Source organism: Debaryomyces fabryi (assembly GCF_001447935.2).
Source record: "Debaryomyces fabryi strain CBS 789 chromosome Unknown contig00063, whole genome shotgun sequence".
Lineage (NCBI taxonomy): Eukaryota > Fungi > Ascomycota > Pichiomycetes > Serinales > Debaryomycetaceae > Debaryomyces > Debaryomyces fabryi.
In genome coordinates, this window is record NW_015385489.1 from 39,065 (window position 1) to 56,348 (window position 17,284).

Consider the following 17,284-nt stretch of genomic DNA (forward strand, 5'->3'; position numbering starts at 1 on the left):
TTTTATTAACTATGAAGATTAATCACTTTATATAATGTACAAATTGATGATACTGACCTACATACCACGGAAAGCATTCTTAGAGGCTCTTCTACGTCCATCAAATCTTTGCTTTGTTCTTCCAGAATTTTTGAGGCTTTCGGGATCTTCTGAGTTGTCAGATTCAAACCTAACTTTTGGCTTTTTCTCCAGCTTTTGGGGAACAAAAGTGAGCTCGGCTTCTCCTCTGGCATGACGACGCAATCTAGAGTCATTGTTGGAATGCTTTGGCTTTTGAATTTTACTATTCTTCAGTAATTGAGAACCAAAAGATTCAACAGCTTTTTGCTTAGTGTTATCCTCTGTCATAGCCTTCATCTCATTCATAAAGCGGTTAGATTCTTCTTGTGCTTGTTTCTTACGACGTAATTTCTCCATTTCCTTCTGAACCTTTTGGTTATGTAACTTTCTGGTTTCTTCATCTTCTTCATCTTCTTCCGATTCAGAATCAGAATCCGAGCTGGATTCGTTGGCATTTCCATTATTGAGGTTTAATCTTTCTTCATCAGATTCTTCAGCAGCTGTTAAAGCAGGCGCTGAAATATCTTTTGTAGATTTAACAGGATTAAGTTGCTTATATTCATGAGATTGTTCATCAATAGCAAACTCTGGATTTTCGAACATTTCCTTGAAACGATCATCATTAATAACGGTTTCGGCATCGGTGGAGCCTTTCTTTTCTTGTAATTTAGAGGCCAAATCTTTATTAACTTTAATCTTTGTATTAGTAATAGCTCCTGTAGATCTGATTCTGGATTCTCTTTCTTTTTCGATTCTTTTTCTAATTTCTCTTTCTCTCTGGTCTCGATAAGAGTTAGGATTAGCAATCAAGTTAACCTTATCATACAACTCAGTATCAATGAAAAAACCATGCATATAAGAACGCAAAACCTTGGAACCGATTAAATGTGATATATTTAACTTGGAGACTTCATCTCTAGTAATGAATCTATAGTTAGAATAGACGGAATCTGATGGCTTTTCTTCTAATTCTTCAGTAACATTGTCTAAGAATGAACACCATTTTGGTGCAGGACCTAAGTTTGGAATGTAGTATGTGTGCATTGGCATTCCTTCATTTGCCATGAAAAACATACCTGAATTTTTAATATATTCAATATCATTAATATCTACACTTGGCTCCATCGAGGCGAAAGGTTTACCATCGTTTCTATCCCAAATTTTGGCAATTCTTTTATCTGTCGTTAAGATTTTATTGGAATCTGAGGAGTTCTCATCTAACCATATTATCTTTTTGATACCATAGCCATAACCTTGATCCTTTATTATAGAAGGTGTTGAAGTTCTCAAATCATAGATTAATGATTTACCATTAGATGTACCACATGCAAAATTTAAACCATCGTTACGGAAAGAAGTTGCAGTAATCTCAACGGTTTCATTTAATTGATCTCCAACAAATAATTTGGCTGCTCTTTGTCTACTTCTAGGATCCCAAAATTCAACAGTTCCATCTTCCAAACCAGCTGTAACTAATCCGTGAACCGGATTGATATCAACAGAGTTAACACCACCCTTCGTGTCTAGAACGTAAGGATTCAAGAAGCGACCCTTATCTAAATTTAATCTGTATAATTCATTACCTGATGCACCAACCAATAAATCACAGCTGGATGCATTATAGGCCATGCTTCTTCCAAACTTTGGAATTCTAGACCTATAGTGAATACCACCTTTTGTATGAAACTCAATAGACCTGTCGTTTTGTAAGTGAACTGATTTGGTCCAATCATTAGATAAAATAAGAAAATCGACATTTTCACAATCGGTATGTCTATCGAATTTCAATGATAAATTTGCAAAATCATAAACATGTATTTGTGGCTTATAAGTACCAGTAGCCATTGCATACTGACCATCTGGAGTAACTCTAATCTTATTAGAAGCTTCACTAAACTCGAAATCTTGAATTAATTCAATACGATTTTGATACTCTATGTCGTTTTTTAAAGCTCTCTTTCTTTTTTTGGCGATCCAATCAGGTAACGAACGAGATACATTACTTCCTGACACTTGATATACAGAGACATTCCCTGCGGAAGTAGATTTCAATACCATGTCTGATAATTTGGTCTATTCTGTAAATGTCTTACTTGAATAGTTGAAAATTTAGAGATGAGGTTTTAATTTTTTTTTGTACATCAATACATCACGTGCAGATAGGATCATATTATAAAATAGAATACTTATGGACATACAAAACTGATTAAACCCTACCATATTGATCAACATGAATACTTTGTTGTCTTGCAAAATTAGTGACATAGTTTGACTTTAGTGGGGTTGATGCATTTGCAATTTCTGGTTCAAATATAAATAACAGATCATTGTTATTGGTATTATTGTAGGGTTTTTTATTCTCAGCTTGATCTTGCATATGCAGATAAGTATGAGAAACATTCACATACGGATCATTTGTTGTCAAACAATCCATTCGTAATCCATCTGGGTTAGAGTTGATTGGATTTTGTTGGGGATACGGATACATAAATTTATATTCATCATAGGAAATTTCGACAGTGACTAAATTGGAGTTTGTTGGCATCTCGATCTTAGAAGCTGACCCACTAATCCCATCAACAATGTCTTCATTGCTAAATGTAGCGAAGAAAAACTTAAACGCACTCTTGACTAGCTCATCTTCCAATACAGTATTTGATGATGTTTTGTTAACCAAAAATTTGAATAGTGACTCGAATATTGGGACATAGTTCAAGTCAAAGTAACAGATATCACTAGCAAAGTTGATTAAGCATACCCACATCAAAGAATTCTGTGTAAATCTAAGGTCAGCTGAAATTAGCTTGTGGTATATGTTGAAAATTGTTTCTTGATTTGATTTTGTATCTAATCTGTCATGATCACCATATTTTTGTAGAAATACCAAGGATGGGAACAATGACGAGAACATCAAATCTATCAATCGAAAAATTAATTTCAGATTAACCTGGTCGGCTGAGTATGTATTCATCATTGAGATCGCGTAAAGCTCATCTTGAAGTATTTGCAGCAATAGGTTCAAATTTATTGATTGACAGTGCATTAGTCTGATAGTATTACCACTATTATTAGTTAAACTTAAATCATTATCAAATGCATCTTTATAATTAAAATTGTCAAAAAAATAATCAGATTTTGGCAAAGGTGGTAATCTTGTTTGATTGAAGTTGTCTGAAATGATATCAGGAATTTCTTCATTATCAGAATAAATACTCAATAATGACGAAGAAATAATATAATTCAAGTTAGCTAAGAGAGCAGTCAATGATATCTTTGAATTAAGCTGATTATAGTGCAGGTATAAATTCTGTTTACCATACAAAAGTAAGTTATTCAAATTTCTCAAAGACATTGTGAGATACGAGAGCAAATTGTACGTATGCAAATAATTGAAGTCATTACCATGATCAAGGATCTCTAATATAAATAGAATCGAGTGCTTCGGGTCTAGCTTAATTGAGATACTACTCGTTTTGGAAAGAGCAGACATGACCTTCTTAGTAGAAATGAGACACGGATCATTCCATATTAGAGTATTTCGGACTGTTTCAACCACTTTGGAAATGCATCTCTTGTTAATACTAGAAATCTCCTGCTGTGAAAGCGATTCTAAATTTTCTACAAGTCCCATTGTAGAAATCATTAAAGCTAATAACTCCTTTTTTGATGGAGCCCCAAACCCTTCTATTAATAACACCAAAAGATCAGTCAATTTCTTATTATCGTCTTTTGTAAATGAAGATATCTTACACATACACTCTAATTCTAAGAACACATTGTACCATTCTTCAATATTTTCTGTAATCAATTTGACGAACCCCATTGAAATTGCGTACCATTCGTCTCTCACATCTTCCGAAGGACCGTCTGTGACTTTCCTGGTATACCAATAGGCATACAGAAAATCGTCCTTTTGTATCTTTGGAACTATTTCCAAAATAAGTTCACAGAATTGTTTCATTATGGTGTCTCGAGATCCCAATAGCTTCATCAAGTTTCTAAAAAGTACAGGATGGTTCAAGTGGTGCCAGATTAGCATTCCAAATTTGTCTGTCAAGTCATTAACATCCTGTCCTCGTGCTAGGTTTATTGAGATTAATTTCATCAATGGATAGAACAAATTCAAATCCTGGTGATCTATTACCTCCGAAGGAAACTGAGGATATTTGTGAAGCATCTTAATCAAATCGTCATATATCTTCTTTATCTTATTCAACAACTCATCACTATATTTTGTCTTGTTCTTATCTTTTGTTTCAAGTTTTTGCAATTCATTATTAACATTAATTAAAGCCAAAGCGACCGACGAGCTATCATTATTTTTTACCATTCTACCACTTATTCCTCCTATTTTTGCAATCTTTGATTGTTCTGTATATTTCATTTGATCAACTGTAAATATTTCTGTTAAAGAAGTAACAGTAAAAAAAGCATTAAAGGAAAAGAAAAGAAACTGTGGTAGTCCATATCTTAGCGCTATGTTTCAAATAATGTGTTGCAAAACTGTTTTTCCGAGAAAGGTCGAGACCATCATTTTTGATGCTAGCGTTTGGCCCCACGTTAGACATCTAAAAGTAAGGGAGGCCAGATCCGTATAGAGAAATTTGACGTCTTCTCCAAAAGTTTTTGAATGCCGTCTATTCCATGTGCGGATTTATAGTATGATTCGTGTTGGCGCAGGTTCAAGCAGGTTTGAGTGTGGAGGAGCGTTAAATAAACATCCGATTTCAAGGGATATTATTTCTCTAAATATGCCTTGCATGACTCGGAAACTAATACAAAGAATATTACCTCGGTAATTCATTGTTTTGAATCATCCTTATGTGCTTTCACCGTTCAATTTCTTGAGAACTAGAATGGCTGCGAAATACTAATTGGATTTAGGTTCGAATGGATCATCAATCGTAAATTAAGTTAAGATGACTATTTATTGCATTCGAAGCTTAGATATGATAAGGGTAGTTTAATGAAAGGTGCTATTAGTAAGGATGTATATTAGGATTTCAAAAGAGTATGTACAAAATTTTTTATATTAGATAGGGGAATTGCGTACGACCTTCCATAGATGACCTGACCCCAAGAAATACTATGATAAGGCTAGACATTAGACATAGCAGTAGTTTATACTGCAGGGAGCTTATCAAGTTTAGATCCTTCCCTAAAGGGAGCCAAGGCAGTTAGTTTGGGGGGTCACATTTATAGTACATGCATGTACATAAAATTGCAGTAGGGCAGTTCATTAGCTGAGTTTGCATAGTATACGGGAGGAGAGAATCTATTACTAATGCCTAGATCAAGAACCATTTAGAAGTATAAATGAGTGGTAGATTTCAACAGATTTCAAGTATTTCGAACTCGTTTGATACTTAAACAATAGAAGAAACTTAGATAGGCGAAAGTTTCGATAAAAGTTTCGTTGAATATGCTTAATTTCAGTTATTCATTTAATAGAGCAAAGCGTCATTCTAAGGATGCAAACGAAACTTCATATCCTCATTCACCTAAAAGCATATTTCATAGGAGATCAGACTCAATCGATCATGGATACTTTCCTAAGAACGCCGTCTATCAAAGAAGATCCGAAGGCAGCGATACATTAAATTCGGATTTCCGTGAAAACTCTACTTATTCATACACAGACTCACCTACGGGGTTCAAAAGGTACAATAATACACCAAATACCTCTATTGTTTCGCAGCCAGTCATAGACTTGAATAATGTACTGAAAGAAACGTCAAAATTCAAGAGGAGCTTGAGTTACCCTTCACAAAATACTCAAAATAGGCGTAATGCAGGAGAATATTCATTGAATGGATATCCAATAGCGGAATGTATTCCTAATTACAGTTCCAAATCTAAAGCTAATGAATATGCGTATATTCTTTTCGGGGACGACCTGGATTTGGCAATGACGCAGGGCGTTCCTCAAACGTATGAATCAAATGCTATGTCACGGATAAACCAAGAGCATCATAATGAAAAGGATAAGGAAAATGAAATTGATCCAGAAGATTACGATATAGATGAAGTACTTTTTGCTGGTCAACTTACAGATAAAAAAATTACAGATCTGAAACCAAGGACAGCTACAAAAATACGTATCCTTCCTGAAGCATCAGAGGAGTTGCTTTCTAGACTTCAATTAATAAATGCAGGCATTGTTGATGTTCCCTATAAAAGTAAAAATGAAGACGAAAATGATAATGAAGACGAAGATGAAGATAGAAGTGATAATGATATAAAAGGAGATCGAGATAGACACATAAAGAATGGTCAGAAGAAAAAGACGTTCATATCGAAAACAATTTCAAAATTAAATCCAGGCTTTTAACGATAATAGCATTATTCAATTATGGAGACTACCTAAATATTCCAAATGTATAGCTTAAATATCATATAATTATCTATAGCGTCAACGGAATCCCATATTTTCGTTCAAATAAATTTTGGGTGATTATATTAATTCAGCTTCTAATTGATCAAATTGCTTTAAGACAGCAGATTTAGCAGTACCACCGATTGCAGTTCTTCTTTCTACACTAACTTCAAAATCAAAAACATCCGTAACATCATCTCCGAATCTTTCATCGATTTCCTTGAATTGTTGTAAAGATAACTTGTCAATTCCGGATAATTTCAAATCCTCTGCAACTCTAACACATTCACCAGAAATATGATGGGTTTCCCTGAATGGGACTCCCTTTCTAACCAAATAATCAGCTAAATCAGTAGCCAACATGTCCATAGTTAAAGCTTCTCTCATCTTGTTTTTGTTAATGGCTAAAGTTGATATGACACCAGTAGCAATTAAAACGGAGTGCTCAACAGTAGTCAAGGCATCAAATAATGGTTCCTTGTCTTCTTGCATATCCTTGTTATAAGTAGAAGGTATGGACTTGATAGACATCAAGAAACCAGATAAGGAACCGAAAACACGACCCGACTTACCTCTCAATAATTCTAAGGAGTCAGGATTTTTTTTCTGTGGCATCAATGATGAACCTGTAGAGTAAGCGTCAGCTAACTTAACAAATCCAAATTCACCTGTTGAATAGATAATCAAATCTTCTGAGAAACGAGAAATATGATTCATGAATAAAGTTGACCAGAATAAAGTTTCAACAACAAAATCACGATCACTGACAGCAGTCAATGAGTTACCGATAGGGAAATCAAAACCCAATCCTTGGGATAAAAATTCTCTATCGATACCGTAAGGATGACCAGCTAAAGCACCAGCACCTAAGGGACATTGGTTGACTCTTTCCAAGATTTGCTTCAATCTCTTGTAATCTTCGGTGAAATATGTAGCATACATGGATAACCAATGAGACCATCTAATAGGTTGCGCTTTTTGCAAGTGAGTGTACCCTGGCATCAAAACATCAATTTCTTCTTTGGCTCTCTTAGAAATGGTCTTAATGAATCCTGCCAAAAATTCAAGCAACTTGGTCAAGTTTTCACGGACATAGATTCTCATGTCAGTAGCAACTTGGTCATTTCTAGATCTACCAGTGTGAACTTTTCCTGCAATGTGTTTACCAATAATTTCTCCTAATCTTCTTTCATTAGCAGTGTGAATATCTTCATCTCCAGGCTTTTCAACAAAGGTGCCAGCCTCCCATTCTTTTTGGATCTCGCCTAATCCTTTGTGAATAGCCACCAACTCTTCATCACTAATCAACCCAATCTTATTTAATCCTTGTGTATAAACTTTTGTACAATTTAAGTCTGCTTCAAACATTCTCTTGTCATATGGCAATGAAGCATTGTATAAGTCCATTAATGGATCAGTAGCACCGGTGAATCTACCACCCCACAATTTACTTTCAGCTGGTTGTTCTTTTGACATTTTCAGTTAATATTGTCCTATATTCCTTACAGACTAATAAAAGGTGAAAAATTTCTAATGAAAAATTATGGATATTTATGGACACTATCTGATAGTCTGATTCATCACCGCGCTTAACAATTGCCGTTTTAAGAAGTCGTGTTTCATACAATATGCTGAGTCATAACAGTTATAATATTAATTAAATCTATACATTAAACTACTTATTATAAGCAATTATCTATGGCTTACATCTACCAGTGAATCTTGGGTATAAGGAACAATCTCTGACGGTGAATCTGTCACATAACCAAGCTAAAATTCTTTCTGTACCTAAACCATAACCACCGTGTGGGCATGTACCATACTTTCTTTGATCAGTAAACCAGTAGTATGAATCTAAGTCAAGACCTTCTCTCTTAATGGCAGCGACTAATTCATCGTGATCGTAAGTTCTCATAGAACCACCGGTGATTTCACCGACATTTGGCATCAAGACATCAACAGATTCGGTGACTCTTGGATCATCAGCGCACTTTTGCATGTAGAATGATTTAATTTCTACTGGGAAACGAATTAACAAAATTGGAACACCAATAGTGTCGGTCATCTTACGTTCAGCAGCTTCAGCTATATCATCACCGAATTTGAATTTTTCACCATCTTCGTTTGGAATGCCGTGTTCGTTCAACCAGTCCAATGCATGGATGTATTCCATCCTCTTGAAAGGCATTTGAGGAGGAACAAAGTTAGGGTTCAATTGTTTGATTAATGGGCCACCAACTGGGTCTTCAAGAACATACTTCACGATGTAGGTAATTAAGCGTTCAAGATGTGTTAATAAGTCATCGAATTCTATGAATCCCAATTCACTTTCAATGTGAGTATATTCGGACAAATGTCTTCTTGTGTGGGATTTTTCAGCACGGAAAGATTCTTGAACACAGAAAACGTCACCCAATGCTGGTAAACAAGTTTCTAAGTATAATTGAGAGGATTGAGTTAAGTAAGCTTCTTCACCATAGTAATCCATTTTGAATAAAGTAGAACCACCTTCAACTTGAGTTTGAACCATGCATGGTGGTGTGACTTCCAAAAGACCTTCCTCAGCGAAGAATCTTCTGATGGCTTGGAGTAACGTGGATCTGACCTTCATGACGGCAGACAAACTTTCACCTCTTAAGGCCAAGTGACGTTGATCTAATAATAATGATGGGTCGGCGTTTTCTTGAACCTTGTTACTGAAAGCTTCTTCTCCGCTTGGAGCAAGGCCAACAACCTCGTAATAATCTACCTTCAATTCAACACCACCTGGGGCAGATTTACCTTCTGGCAATTTGTTGATAACACCCTTGATGGTGACAGTGGACTCTAAAGTAAGTTCGTGGGTAGTTTTGCATTTGGCTAAATCACCAGTCAATATACATTGGATGAATCCAGTACCGTCTCTCAAAGTGATGAAACCTAAGCCTTTTTGCAATCTCAAACGGTGAATCCAACCTTGCACAACGACTCTAGTACCAATGTTGTCCTGAATCTTTCCCAATTTGATTTTTTTGGCTTCTGGAAGCGATTCATCCTCCTTAATGCTGATCAAATCCATTTCTGCAAATTTTTTAGCCGCATCGTCTTGTTTCTTTTTCTGTTCTTCCTGTAACTTAGCTTGTTTTTCCTGTTTTTTCTTCAATCCATCAGCTCCCTTTTTAGCCTTCTTTAAAGCCGACGCAGAAATTTCACTGTAACCAAATTCTTCTGAATCTTCTAATTGTTTGTAGACGAAAATCTTAGCATCTTCGTTCTTGAACAATGCAAATGCTGGGGTTTGGAACGGTTGTTGTTCCGAACCACTAACATCGGCGCTGTCAGAACCCGTCTTCTCGTTAACGTATACTTGAGACATATTATCTTTGATTGTAATAAAATAGTATAAAATTTACTTTATACTGTGTGATTCATCGTTCTATAAAATTTCAAAAATTATATTGTACTGAAATTAACTATGATTGCGGGTAATTAGAGGACCAATATCTAAACTGCAAATCATCAAAAAAATCATAATTTTCAAAGTTTACAGGTTAGCACTCGACATATAGAAAAATCGGTTACTCATGAGATGTGACATGTAATGATTCATAGGTGAAAGCATTAAAATGGCTTTAGAACAATCATTAGCAGCATTATCATTAGCGACTGTTTCTTCAGAATCCGCAGTTCCTACCAAAACGTTGGTTTTCAAGCCTAAAACGGCTAAGACCGCCACACCAGTTCCAGTGGTTGTCTTCGCTTTGCAGACCACTCAGACACCATCTCCTGCTATTGCTAAGGCGGCTGGCGTCAAGGAACCTAGATTGGCTAAAGACGACTTGGTAAGCGAATTTTTCAGTGTTTCAGCTAAAGAAGTGTCGATTGCGAACTTACACAAGGATTTGGCTGGAAAGATTAAGCTCGTAGTTGATGAGAACATCACCAAGGCTTCAGATGATACAGTTTTAGAGTTATCTACAGCTTCGTCCAAGGCTAGCATTTCTGCAAAGGTTCTTAACGAATATCTTGTTTCTACTGGCATTGAGGTGGTTTCTGTTGCTTTTTCAGCCGAACCAGCTCCAGCAGCAGACACATCCAAGAAAGATGCTTTGAAGAAGGAAAAACAAGCAGCCAAGCTTGAAGATGCGAAATTGATTGGTATTACCGTGGATAAGGCCAAGGACTTCTCATCTTGGTATTCCCAAGTTGTCACCAAGGGTGAAATGTTGGATTACTATGATGTGTCTGGTTGTTATATTTTAAGACCAAACTCTTACTCTGTTTGGGAAACCATTCAAGAATGGTTTAACTCTCGTATCAAGAAAATGGGAGTGCAAAATTCATACTTCCCAATGTTCGTCTCTTCTAGGGTCTTAGAGAAGGAAAAAGATCATATTGAAGGGTTTGCTCCAGAAGTCGCTTGGGTTACTCGTGCTGGTAACTCCGAATTAGATGAACACATTGCTATTAGACCAACTTCAGAAACTGTTATGTATCCATACTATGCTAAATGGATTAGATCTCACAGAGACTTGCCATTGAAGTTGAATCAATGGAACTCTGTTGTTAGATGGGAATTCAAACACCCACAACCATTTTTGAGAACTCGTGAATTCTTATGGCAAGAAGGTCACACCGCTCATTTGACTAAGGAAGGTGCTGCTGAAGAAGTTGAACAGATTTTGGATTTATACACCGGTATCTACGAAGAATTGTTGGCTGTTCCTGTTGTTAAAGGTAAGAAGACCGAAAACGAAAAGTTTGCTGGTGGTGATTATACTACTACTTGTGAAGGTTTTATTGCTGCTACTGGTAGAGGTATTCAAGGTGCTACTTCCCATCATTTAGGAACCAACTTTTCTAAGATGTTCAACATTTCAGTCGAAAATCCAGAAGGTGCTGATAAGCCAAGAGTGCACGCTTTCCAAAACTCCTGGGGTTTGTCTACTCGTGTCATTGGTGTTATGGTTATGACTCATTCTGACAACAAGGGTTTAGTTTTACCTCCTCGTGTTGCTCAAACACAAGTTGTAGTTATTCCTGTTGGTTTAACTGCTAAGACCACTGATGATCAAAGAAAGGCCATCAATGATGGTGCCGCTCATATCGAAAATGTCTTAAAGCAAACCGATGTCAGAGTTACTGGTGATTACAGGGATAACTATTCTCCTGGCTGGAAATTCTCAGACTGGGAATTGAAGGGTACCCCATTACGTTTAGAGTTCGGTCCTAAAGATTTAGCTTCTGAGCAAGTCACCGCTGTTAGACGTGATAACAACCAGAAGTATTCTGTTAAATTAAATGAATTAGAGAAACGCATTCCAGAAATTTTGCAAGAAATGCAAGTTGGTTTATTAGAAAAGGCCCGTAAAGATTTCGATGAACACCGTGTCTTTGTCCACGACTGGAAGGACTTTGTTCCAACATTAAATGCTAAGAACGTCATTGTTTCTCCTTGGTGTGGTGATGCTGACTGTGAAGACGACATTAAGGATTCCTCTGCTAAGAAGGACGATGGTGAAGAAGAGGAGGTTGACGAAAAATCGCCATCAATGGGTGCAAAATCCTTGTGTATTCCATACGACCAACCAGAATTAAAGTCCGGCCAAAAGTGTGTTAAATGTGACAAGCCTGCTGTGACTTATTGTATGTTCGGTAGATCATATTAGACATGTAATTATAATAAGGAGATAATATAGGTATATTAATTAATAAACAGATGTATATAATCATTTGTATTGGTTCCAAAATGTAGATTTATCTAACTCCAGAATTAATTCTCTTCTAGTAACGGTATTCTTATTCTCATCCAAATCCAAATAATAGATATAGTCTAGCTTAAGTACATCTTTAGCATATTCCCATGCCTTATGAAAGTTCAAACCAACTTGGGCTATCGAATGTGAATCGTCAGAAAGACAAAACTTTCCATTTCCATACCTTAATATGGCATCACACATGTCCTTTTTAGGATAAGGTGAAGACCAGCCTTTCCGTATTGCGGCCGAGTTCAATTCAAATAAACCACCATAGTCATTAATAAATTTTATGTTCCGAACTATTGATTCCCATACATCAGGCCAATCACTCTCAACATTGATATCTTTAAGAGCTTTCTGTGTTGTTTCATCTATTTCATCTGTAGGCTCAAATAGACGAATTAAATCAAAATGCCCTATTACTTGTGGCTTTAGTTTCAGTACAACTTTGTATTGGAGATCAAAATATGCCTTATACAAAGATCTAGTCGTTTTATCTATAGTTGAATCTCGAGCCTGGGCCCATAACTTTGCTGAGAAATCAATTGGTATTTGGTTGACGTAATGTACTGATCCAACCGACATGTTCACATATGGACTTTCTTCTATGATCGACTTGGAACTATACTCAATATGGGACTCATCTATGCCTTCAACTTCAAATCCAATTAATATCTTCATACCACCTTCTGCATTATACTTTTCCTGTAATCTCTTAGCATGGTCTAAATAACGTTTAAAGTTATCATCCAATTCTTTAATAGAATAATTCTTCTCTATCTCTTCTGGATAAAGAAATTTATTTTCCAACCGGGGCATATGTTCTGTAAGACAAAAATGGGTAAAACCCATCGATTGAGCTTTACTTACAATTGAATCTAAATCATCAGTTGCGTGTGATACATATGTACCACTATGTGAATGATGGGAATGCATGTGTTTGGATAACTAAGGGTTTAATATTGCAACATTCTTTATCATCTTAGTGGTTATTATGGTGTCCATCACATGCAGGATGATATAATAAATAGGACTCGAAATTTTTCACAGTTAACTACTAGGTATTTCCAATCATCATTAGGTGGGATGAGGATACTTAGTGCAAGTCATGGTCGGATGCCATCAAGATGTGTATCATTAAATTTCAAGGCATATTTCAGCGGGTTAAAACCTACTATTAAAGATTTATTTATAGCACCTCCTAGTATTGAATCAACCATTTCAACTCAAGGGCACATTAAATCTATCCGTCAGTTTAAAAATATAGGTTTTATTGACTTATCAGATGGAACTACGTTTCATAACTTAAGTATTGTCTTACAGGATCCTGAATCTACGTTTTCCAAATTGCACTTGAAGGTGGGCCAAAGCATCAATGTTGTAGGAAAATGGATTGAATCTAAAGGTACTCAAAAATATGAAGTTTTATATAATCCGGAGGCAATTGATCATAGTCTCCATATTATAGGAGATGTGGAAGATGCATACCCTATTCAGAAGAAAACCCAAACGTATCAATTCTTGAGAGGATTGCCAACTTTGAGACATAGAACTGCATCATTGGCCTCTATGTTGCGCTTTAGATCGTTCATGGAAACTAAATTAATGGAATTTTTCAATAGTCAGAATTTCACTAAAACTACACCTCCGTTGATTACTAGCTCTGATTGTGAAGGAGCAGGTGAACAATTCAAAATCGAGCAGTTGCATAGAAAAGAAGTCGTTGTGGATGGCAATGTTCAGGAAGAGCATTTTTTTGGTAAACCTGCCTTCTTGACTGTTTCCACTCAACTTCATCTTGAGGTATTGACGTTATCTTTAAATAGGGCTTGGACTTTAACCCCGTGTTTTAGAGCAGAAGATTCTAATACAAATCGTCATTTAAGTGAATTCTGGATGTTGGAGGCTGAAATGTGCTACGTCGACCATGTCAGTCAATTAACTGACTTCACAGAACAAATGATAAGATACGTCACAAGTGCATTGAAATCCGAAGCTGTAAATGAACAATTCAGTGGGCAATCGACTGATTTGCTAAGCTCTAGATTCAAGAAAGATGAAATTGAAACATTGAAGAGCAGGTGGAACACGATTTTGGCTCCTGAAAAATGGCCCTCCATAACTTATTCTGATGCTATCGATATCATTAACAAAATAAAGAATAAAAATAGACTGAAAAACCGCTTGAATTGGGGTGAGGATATCCTGACTGAACACGAAAAATGGCTTGCTAGCACCCATTTCCAATCCCCAGTTTTTATTACTGACTACCCAAGATCTCAAAAGCCATTTTACATGCCCAAATCTCATCCAAGTGTTTACAATCCGGACAGACCAACAGTTGCATGCTACGATTTGATTTTACCGGAAATAGGAGAGCTAATTGGCGGCTCAATGAGAGAACATAACTACAATAACTTGGTACAAGAAATGACGAGGAGAAATATGAACTTAAAAGAAATGGAATGGTATTTATCAACCAGACTCAATGGTACGGTTCCACATGGTGGTTTTGGTATGGGTTTTGAAAGATTACTTTCCTATCTTGGAGCAATGGAAAATGTCAAGGATGTCATACCTTTTCCTCGTGTCCCCCAATCATGCAACTGTTAATAGCCATCATCATATAGACTACTTGTATATACCTTATAGACTGATTATATAATATGGGACATAAATCATGACCTGTATATAACCTTGCCTTCAAATTTTTATTTTTCGTCCTCGTCGAGCCTGCTAAAGCAATACTAAGAGTTTCATTTAACGTTATCTTAAAAATATACCCAATACTCAAAAGACATAATAGTAAAAATGGACCAATTAAATGTCAAGGAACAACAAGAGTTCCAACAAATTGTTGAACAAAAGCAAATGAAGGATTTCATGAGATTATACTCAAACTTAGTCTCCAAATGTTTCGATGACTGTGTCAACGACTTTACATCTAACAACTTGACCACCAAGGAAACTGGATGTATTACCAAATGTTCAGAAAAGTTCTTGAAGCACAGTGAAAGAGTTGGTCAAAGATTCCAAGAACAAAAGTAAGTAATTATTGAGAAATACTAGAATTTGATATGAGATGAAGATACCATGTGGTATCTTTCGAATTGGAATATACAAAAATACTAACCAAACGTAGTGCCTTATTGATGCAAAATATGCAAAAACGTTAGTGATTACATGTATTTGTTTGGGCATAGCTCATTATGAAAATAAAGGCTGATTTCATGTGGATGAGGTCACTTAACGAACTTTTTCTTCGTGTTCTTTCAAGCAATGAATGGAGCACTCTTTATACTTATTGTACATATTTAGTCTTGACATAATACAAAATATTATTCTGGTTATCAAAAATTTGACCTTCGAGTCTCTATTGTAGGTGCTATATATTCAGTAGACTGGTATTACACAAAATTAATTTTCATAAAGCTCAAAAGATCGTAAGGTTTACCAAGTAAACAAGGTCAGATACGGAATACAATGGCTGCTATAGAATCACTTGATAAAGATCTTGTACTGATAATTATAGTATCCACAATTAATAGCTCAATTAAAGAGTTGACGGAGCTTACAAGTCAATCAACCGTTGAATTGGACTTGGGTGCATTTTTGTCAAAAATGAACGAATTGGTTGTGGCCTATACAAAAGCGTTCAACCTGGCTCCTATAGATGTTAAAGTAGACAAGTCAACTTTAGTTGTATTAATAAAAGAAAGAAAGATTGCTGATTTTGTTCAAGTAACAGATGACATATTAAAAATCGAAACAAATGCCAAAGCATTTCAAGCCATATTAAGCAATATAGCTGTGACATCCACATTGAATTACGCAAAATTACTTATAAAGAATATTGATGACTTGGGTATTATATATAGAAGTCATATGGATGAAACTGGAACTGTAGCATCAAAGGAAGGTGAAAATGATAGTCTAGTAGATACGTCCAATACCGAGAAGTATACTATAGAAGAAGAAAACGAAGGTAGCGAATTTCAAGAAGGTACTGAAAGTATTGAAAGAGCTAACAAAGAAGTCACGAATGAATTGGAAGATATAGAAGGAGAAGATGAACAAAAACAAGATGAAATTGTATTAGAAGCTGGGAATGATTTAGAAGGTCAAGAGGCTGAAAGCATTAAGAAACAAGAGAATAATGATATAGTTAACGAACCAGCAGAAAATACAGGTCTTGAAAAACCTCTAGAGAAGGAACAAGAAGACAAAGCAGAGCAAGTGGAAGTTGAAAATGATGATAAAGACTTAGAGGAGTCACGAAGCGAAGAACAAGAAGAGAATGAAAGCAAAAAAGATGATGATGATGAAGTACCACAGGAGGGGCAGAATGAAGGGGAAGAACAGGAAGAGAAGGAAGAGCAAGATGAAAGTAATGAAGGAGAAAAAGAAGAAAAAGAAGAAACAGAAGAAACAGAAGAAACAGAAGAAGAGCCACAGAAGGAACAAGGTGATCAAAGAGCCCAGGAAGAAAAAGAGAATGCTGAAGAAGAACAACAAGAAGAAGTCCAGGAAGACTTTCAAGAAGAAAAGGCAGAACCAATTGGGGATAAGAATACAAAGAACGATAAAGGGGAACATAGAAAGACTACTCCAGTTGATTCTACAAATAATTTTCAAACCCCTGAACCTAAATTATCAGAGAGCAATGCAAAAGAAGAATTGCGTTCCCAATCATCCAGAAAGCGTTCCCGGTCATTATCAGTATCTACTCCTCAACAACATAAAAGGTTCCAGCACATTGCCGTTAATTTAATAAATAACATACAGGCGCATAGATTTTCATCCCCCTTTTTGCAACCAGTTAACTCCAAAGAGGCTCCTGACTATCATGAAGTCATCTATGAACCAAAGGATTTAAAGAACATTTTGAAGTCAATTAAACTGAAGAATGAACCCCCAGAATATCAACTGATTAAACAATTGAAAAGAGATATATTGTTGATGTTAGCTAATTGTATTATGTATAATAAGTCTGATACAGATTTAGTTCAATTAACTAAAAGTATGAAAAATGACGTGAACAATATATTCAAATTGTTCGAGGAGGCCGAACTGGATACTAAATAAATTTCATTTCTTATTAGGTATATAT

General features: G+C 35.8%; 10 protein-coding genes across 10 annotated transcripts; 5 read left to right on the top strand and 5 right to left on the bottom strand.

Annotated features, from left to right (window-relative positions):
- Positions 1-57: 57 nt before the first annotated feature.
- ENP2 (ribosome biosynthesis protein) lies at positions 58-2,118 on the bottom strand (the record flags this gene model as incomplete). Its single annotated transcript, XM_015611959.1, has 1 exon — positions 58-2,118. The coding sequence occupies one exon, from the start codon at positions 2,116-2,118 to the stop codon at positions 58-60; it is 2,061 nt and encodes a 686-aa protein (XP_015467227.1).
- Positions 2,119-2,266: 148 nt separating this feature from the next.
- AC631_03131 (uncharacterized protein) lies at positions 2,267-4,444 on the bottom strand (the record flags this gene model as incomplete). Its single annotated transcript, XM_015611960.1, has 1 exon — positions 2,267-4,444. One exon carries the CDS (start codon positions 4,442-4,444, stop codon positions 2,267-2,269), a length of 2,178 nt encoding a protein of 725 aa, XP_015467228.1.
- A 1,038-nt stretch (positions 4,445-5,482) lies between these two features.
- AC631_03132 (uncharacterized protein) lies at positions 5,483-6,391 on the top strand (the record flags this gene model as incomplete). Its single annotated transcript, XM_015611961.1, has 1 exon — positions 5,483-6,391. The coding sequence occupies one exon, from the start codon at positions 5,483-5,485 to the stop codon at positions 6,389-6,391; it is 909 nt and encodes a 302-aa protein (XP_015467229.1).
- Positions 6,392-6,514: 123 nt separating this feature from the next.
- Positions 6,515-7,912, bottom strand: ARG4 (argininosuccinate lyase; the record flags this gene model as incomplete). Its single annotated transcript, XM_015611962.1, has 1 exon — positions 6,515-7,912. One exon carries the CDS (start codon positions 7,910-7,912, stop codon positions 6,515-6,517), a length of 1,398 nt encoding a protein of 465 aa, XP_015467230.1.
- A 220-nt stretch (positions 7,913-8,132) lies between these two features.
- DED81 (asparagine--tRNA ligase) lies at positions 8,133-9,791 on the bottom strand (the record flags this gene model as incomplete). The annotated part of the gene is made up of 1 exon (XM_015611963.1): positions 8,133-9,791. The coding sequence occupies one exon, from the start codon at positions 9,789-9,791 to the stop codon at positions 8,133-8,135; it is 1,659 nt and encodes a 552-aa protein (XP_015467231.1).
- Positions 9,792-10,041: 250 nt separating this feature from the next.
- Positions 10,042-12,084, top strand: AC631_03135 (proline--tRNA ligase; the record flags this gene model as incomplete). Its single annotated transcript, XM_015611964.1, has 1 exon — positions 10,042-12,084. The coding sequence occupies one exon, from the start codon at positions 10,042-10,044 to the stop codon at positions 12,082-12,084; it is 2,043 nt and encodes a 680-aa protein (XP_015467232.1).
- A 60-nt stretch (positions 12,085-12,144) lies between these two features.
- AC631_03136 (histidinol-phosphatase) lies at positions 12,145-13,110 on the bottom strand (the record flags this gene model as incomplete). Its single annotated transcript, XM_015611965.1, has 1 exon — positions 12,145-13,110. The coding sequence occupies one exon, from the start codon at positions 13,108-13,110 to the stop codon at positions 12,145-12,147; it is 966 nt and encodes a 321-aa protein (XP_015467233.1).
- Positions 13,111-13,290: 180 nt separating this feature from the next.
- Positions 13,291-14,787, top strand: AC631_03137 (asparagine--tRNA ligase; the record flags this gene model as incomplete). The annotated part of the gene is made up of 1 exon (XM_015611966.1): positions 13,291-14,787. The coding sequence occupies one exon, from the start codon at positions 13,291-13,293 to the stop codon at positions 14,785-14,787; it is 1,497 nt and encodes a 498-aa protein (XP_015467234.1).
- Positions 14,788-14,985: 198 nt separating this feature from the next.
- On the top strand, positions 14,986-15,222 carry TIM9 (protein transporter; the record flags this gene model as incomplete). Its single annotated transcript, XM_015611967.1, has 1 exon — positions 14,986-15,222. One exon carries the CDS (start codon positions 14,986-14,988, stop codon positions 15,220-15,222), a length of 237 nt encoding a protein of 78 aa, XP_015467235.1.
- Positions 15,223-15,657: 435 nt separating this feature from the next.
- Positions 15,658-17,259, top strand: AC631_03139 (uncharacterized protein; the record flags this gene model as incomplete). Its single annotated transcript, XM_015611968.1, has 1 exon — positions 15,658-17,259. One exon carries the CDS (start codon positions 15,658-15,660, stop codon positions 17,257-17,259), a length of 1,602 nt encoding a protein of 533 aa, XP_015467236.1.
- Between the last annotated feature and the right edge of the window lie 25 nt (positions 17,260-17,284).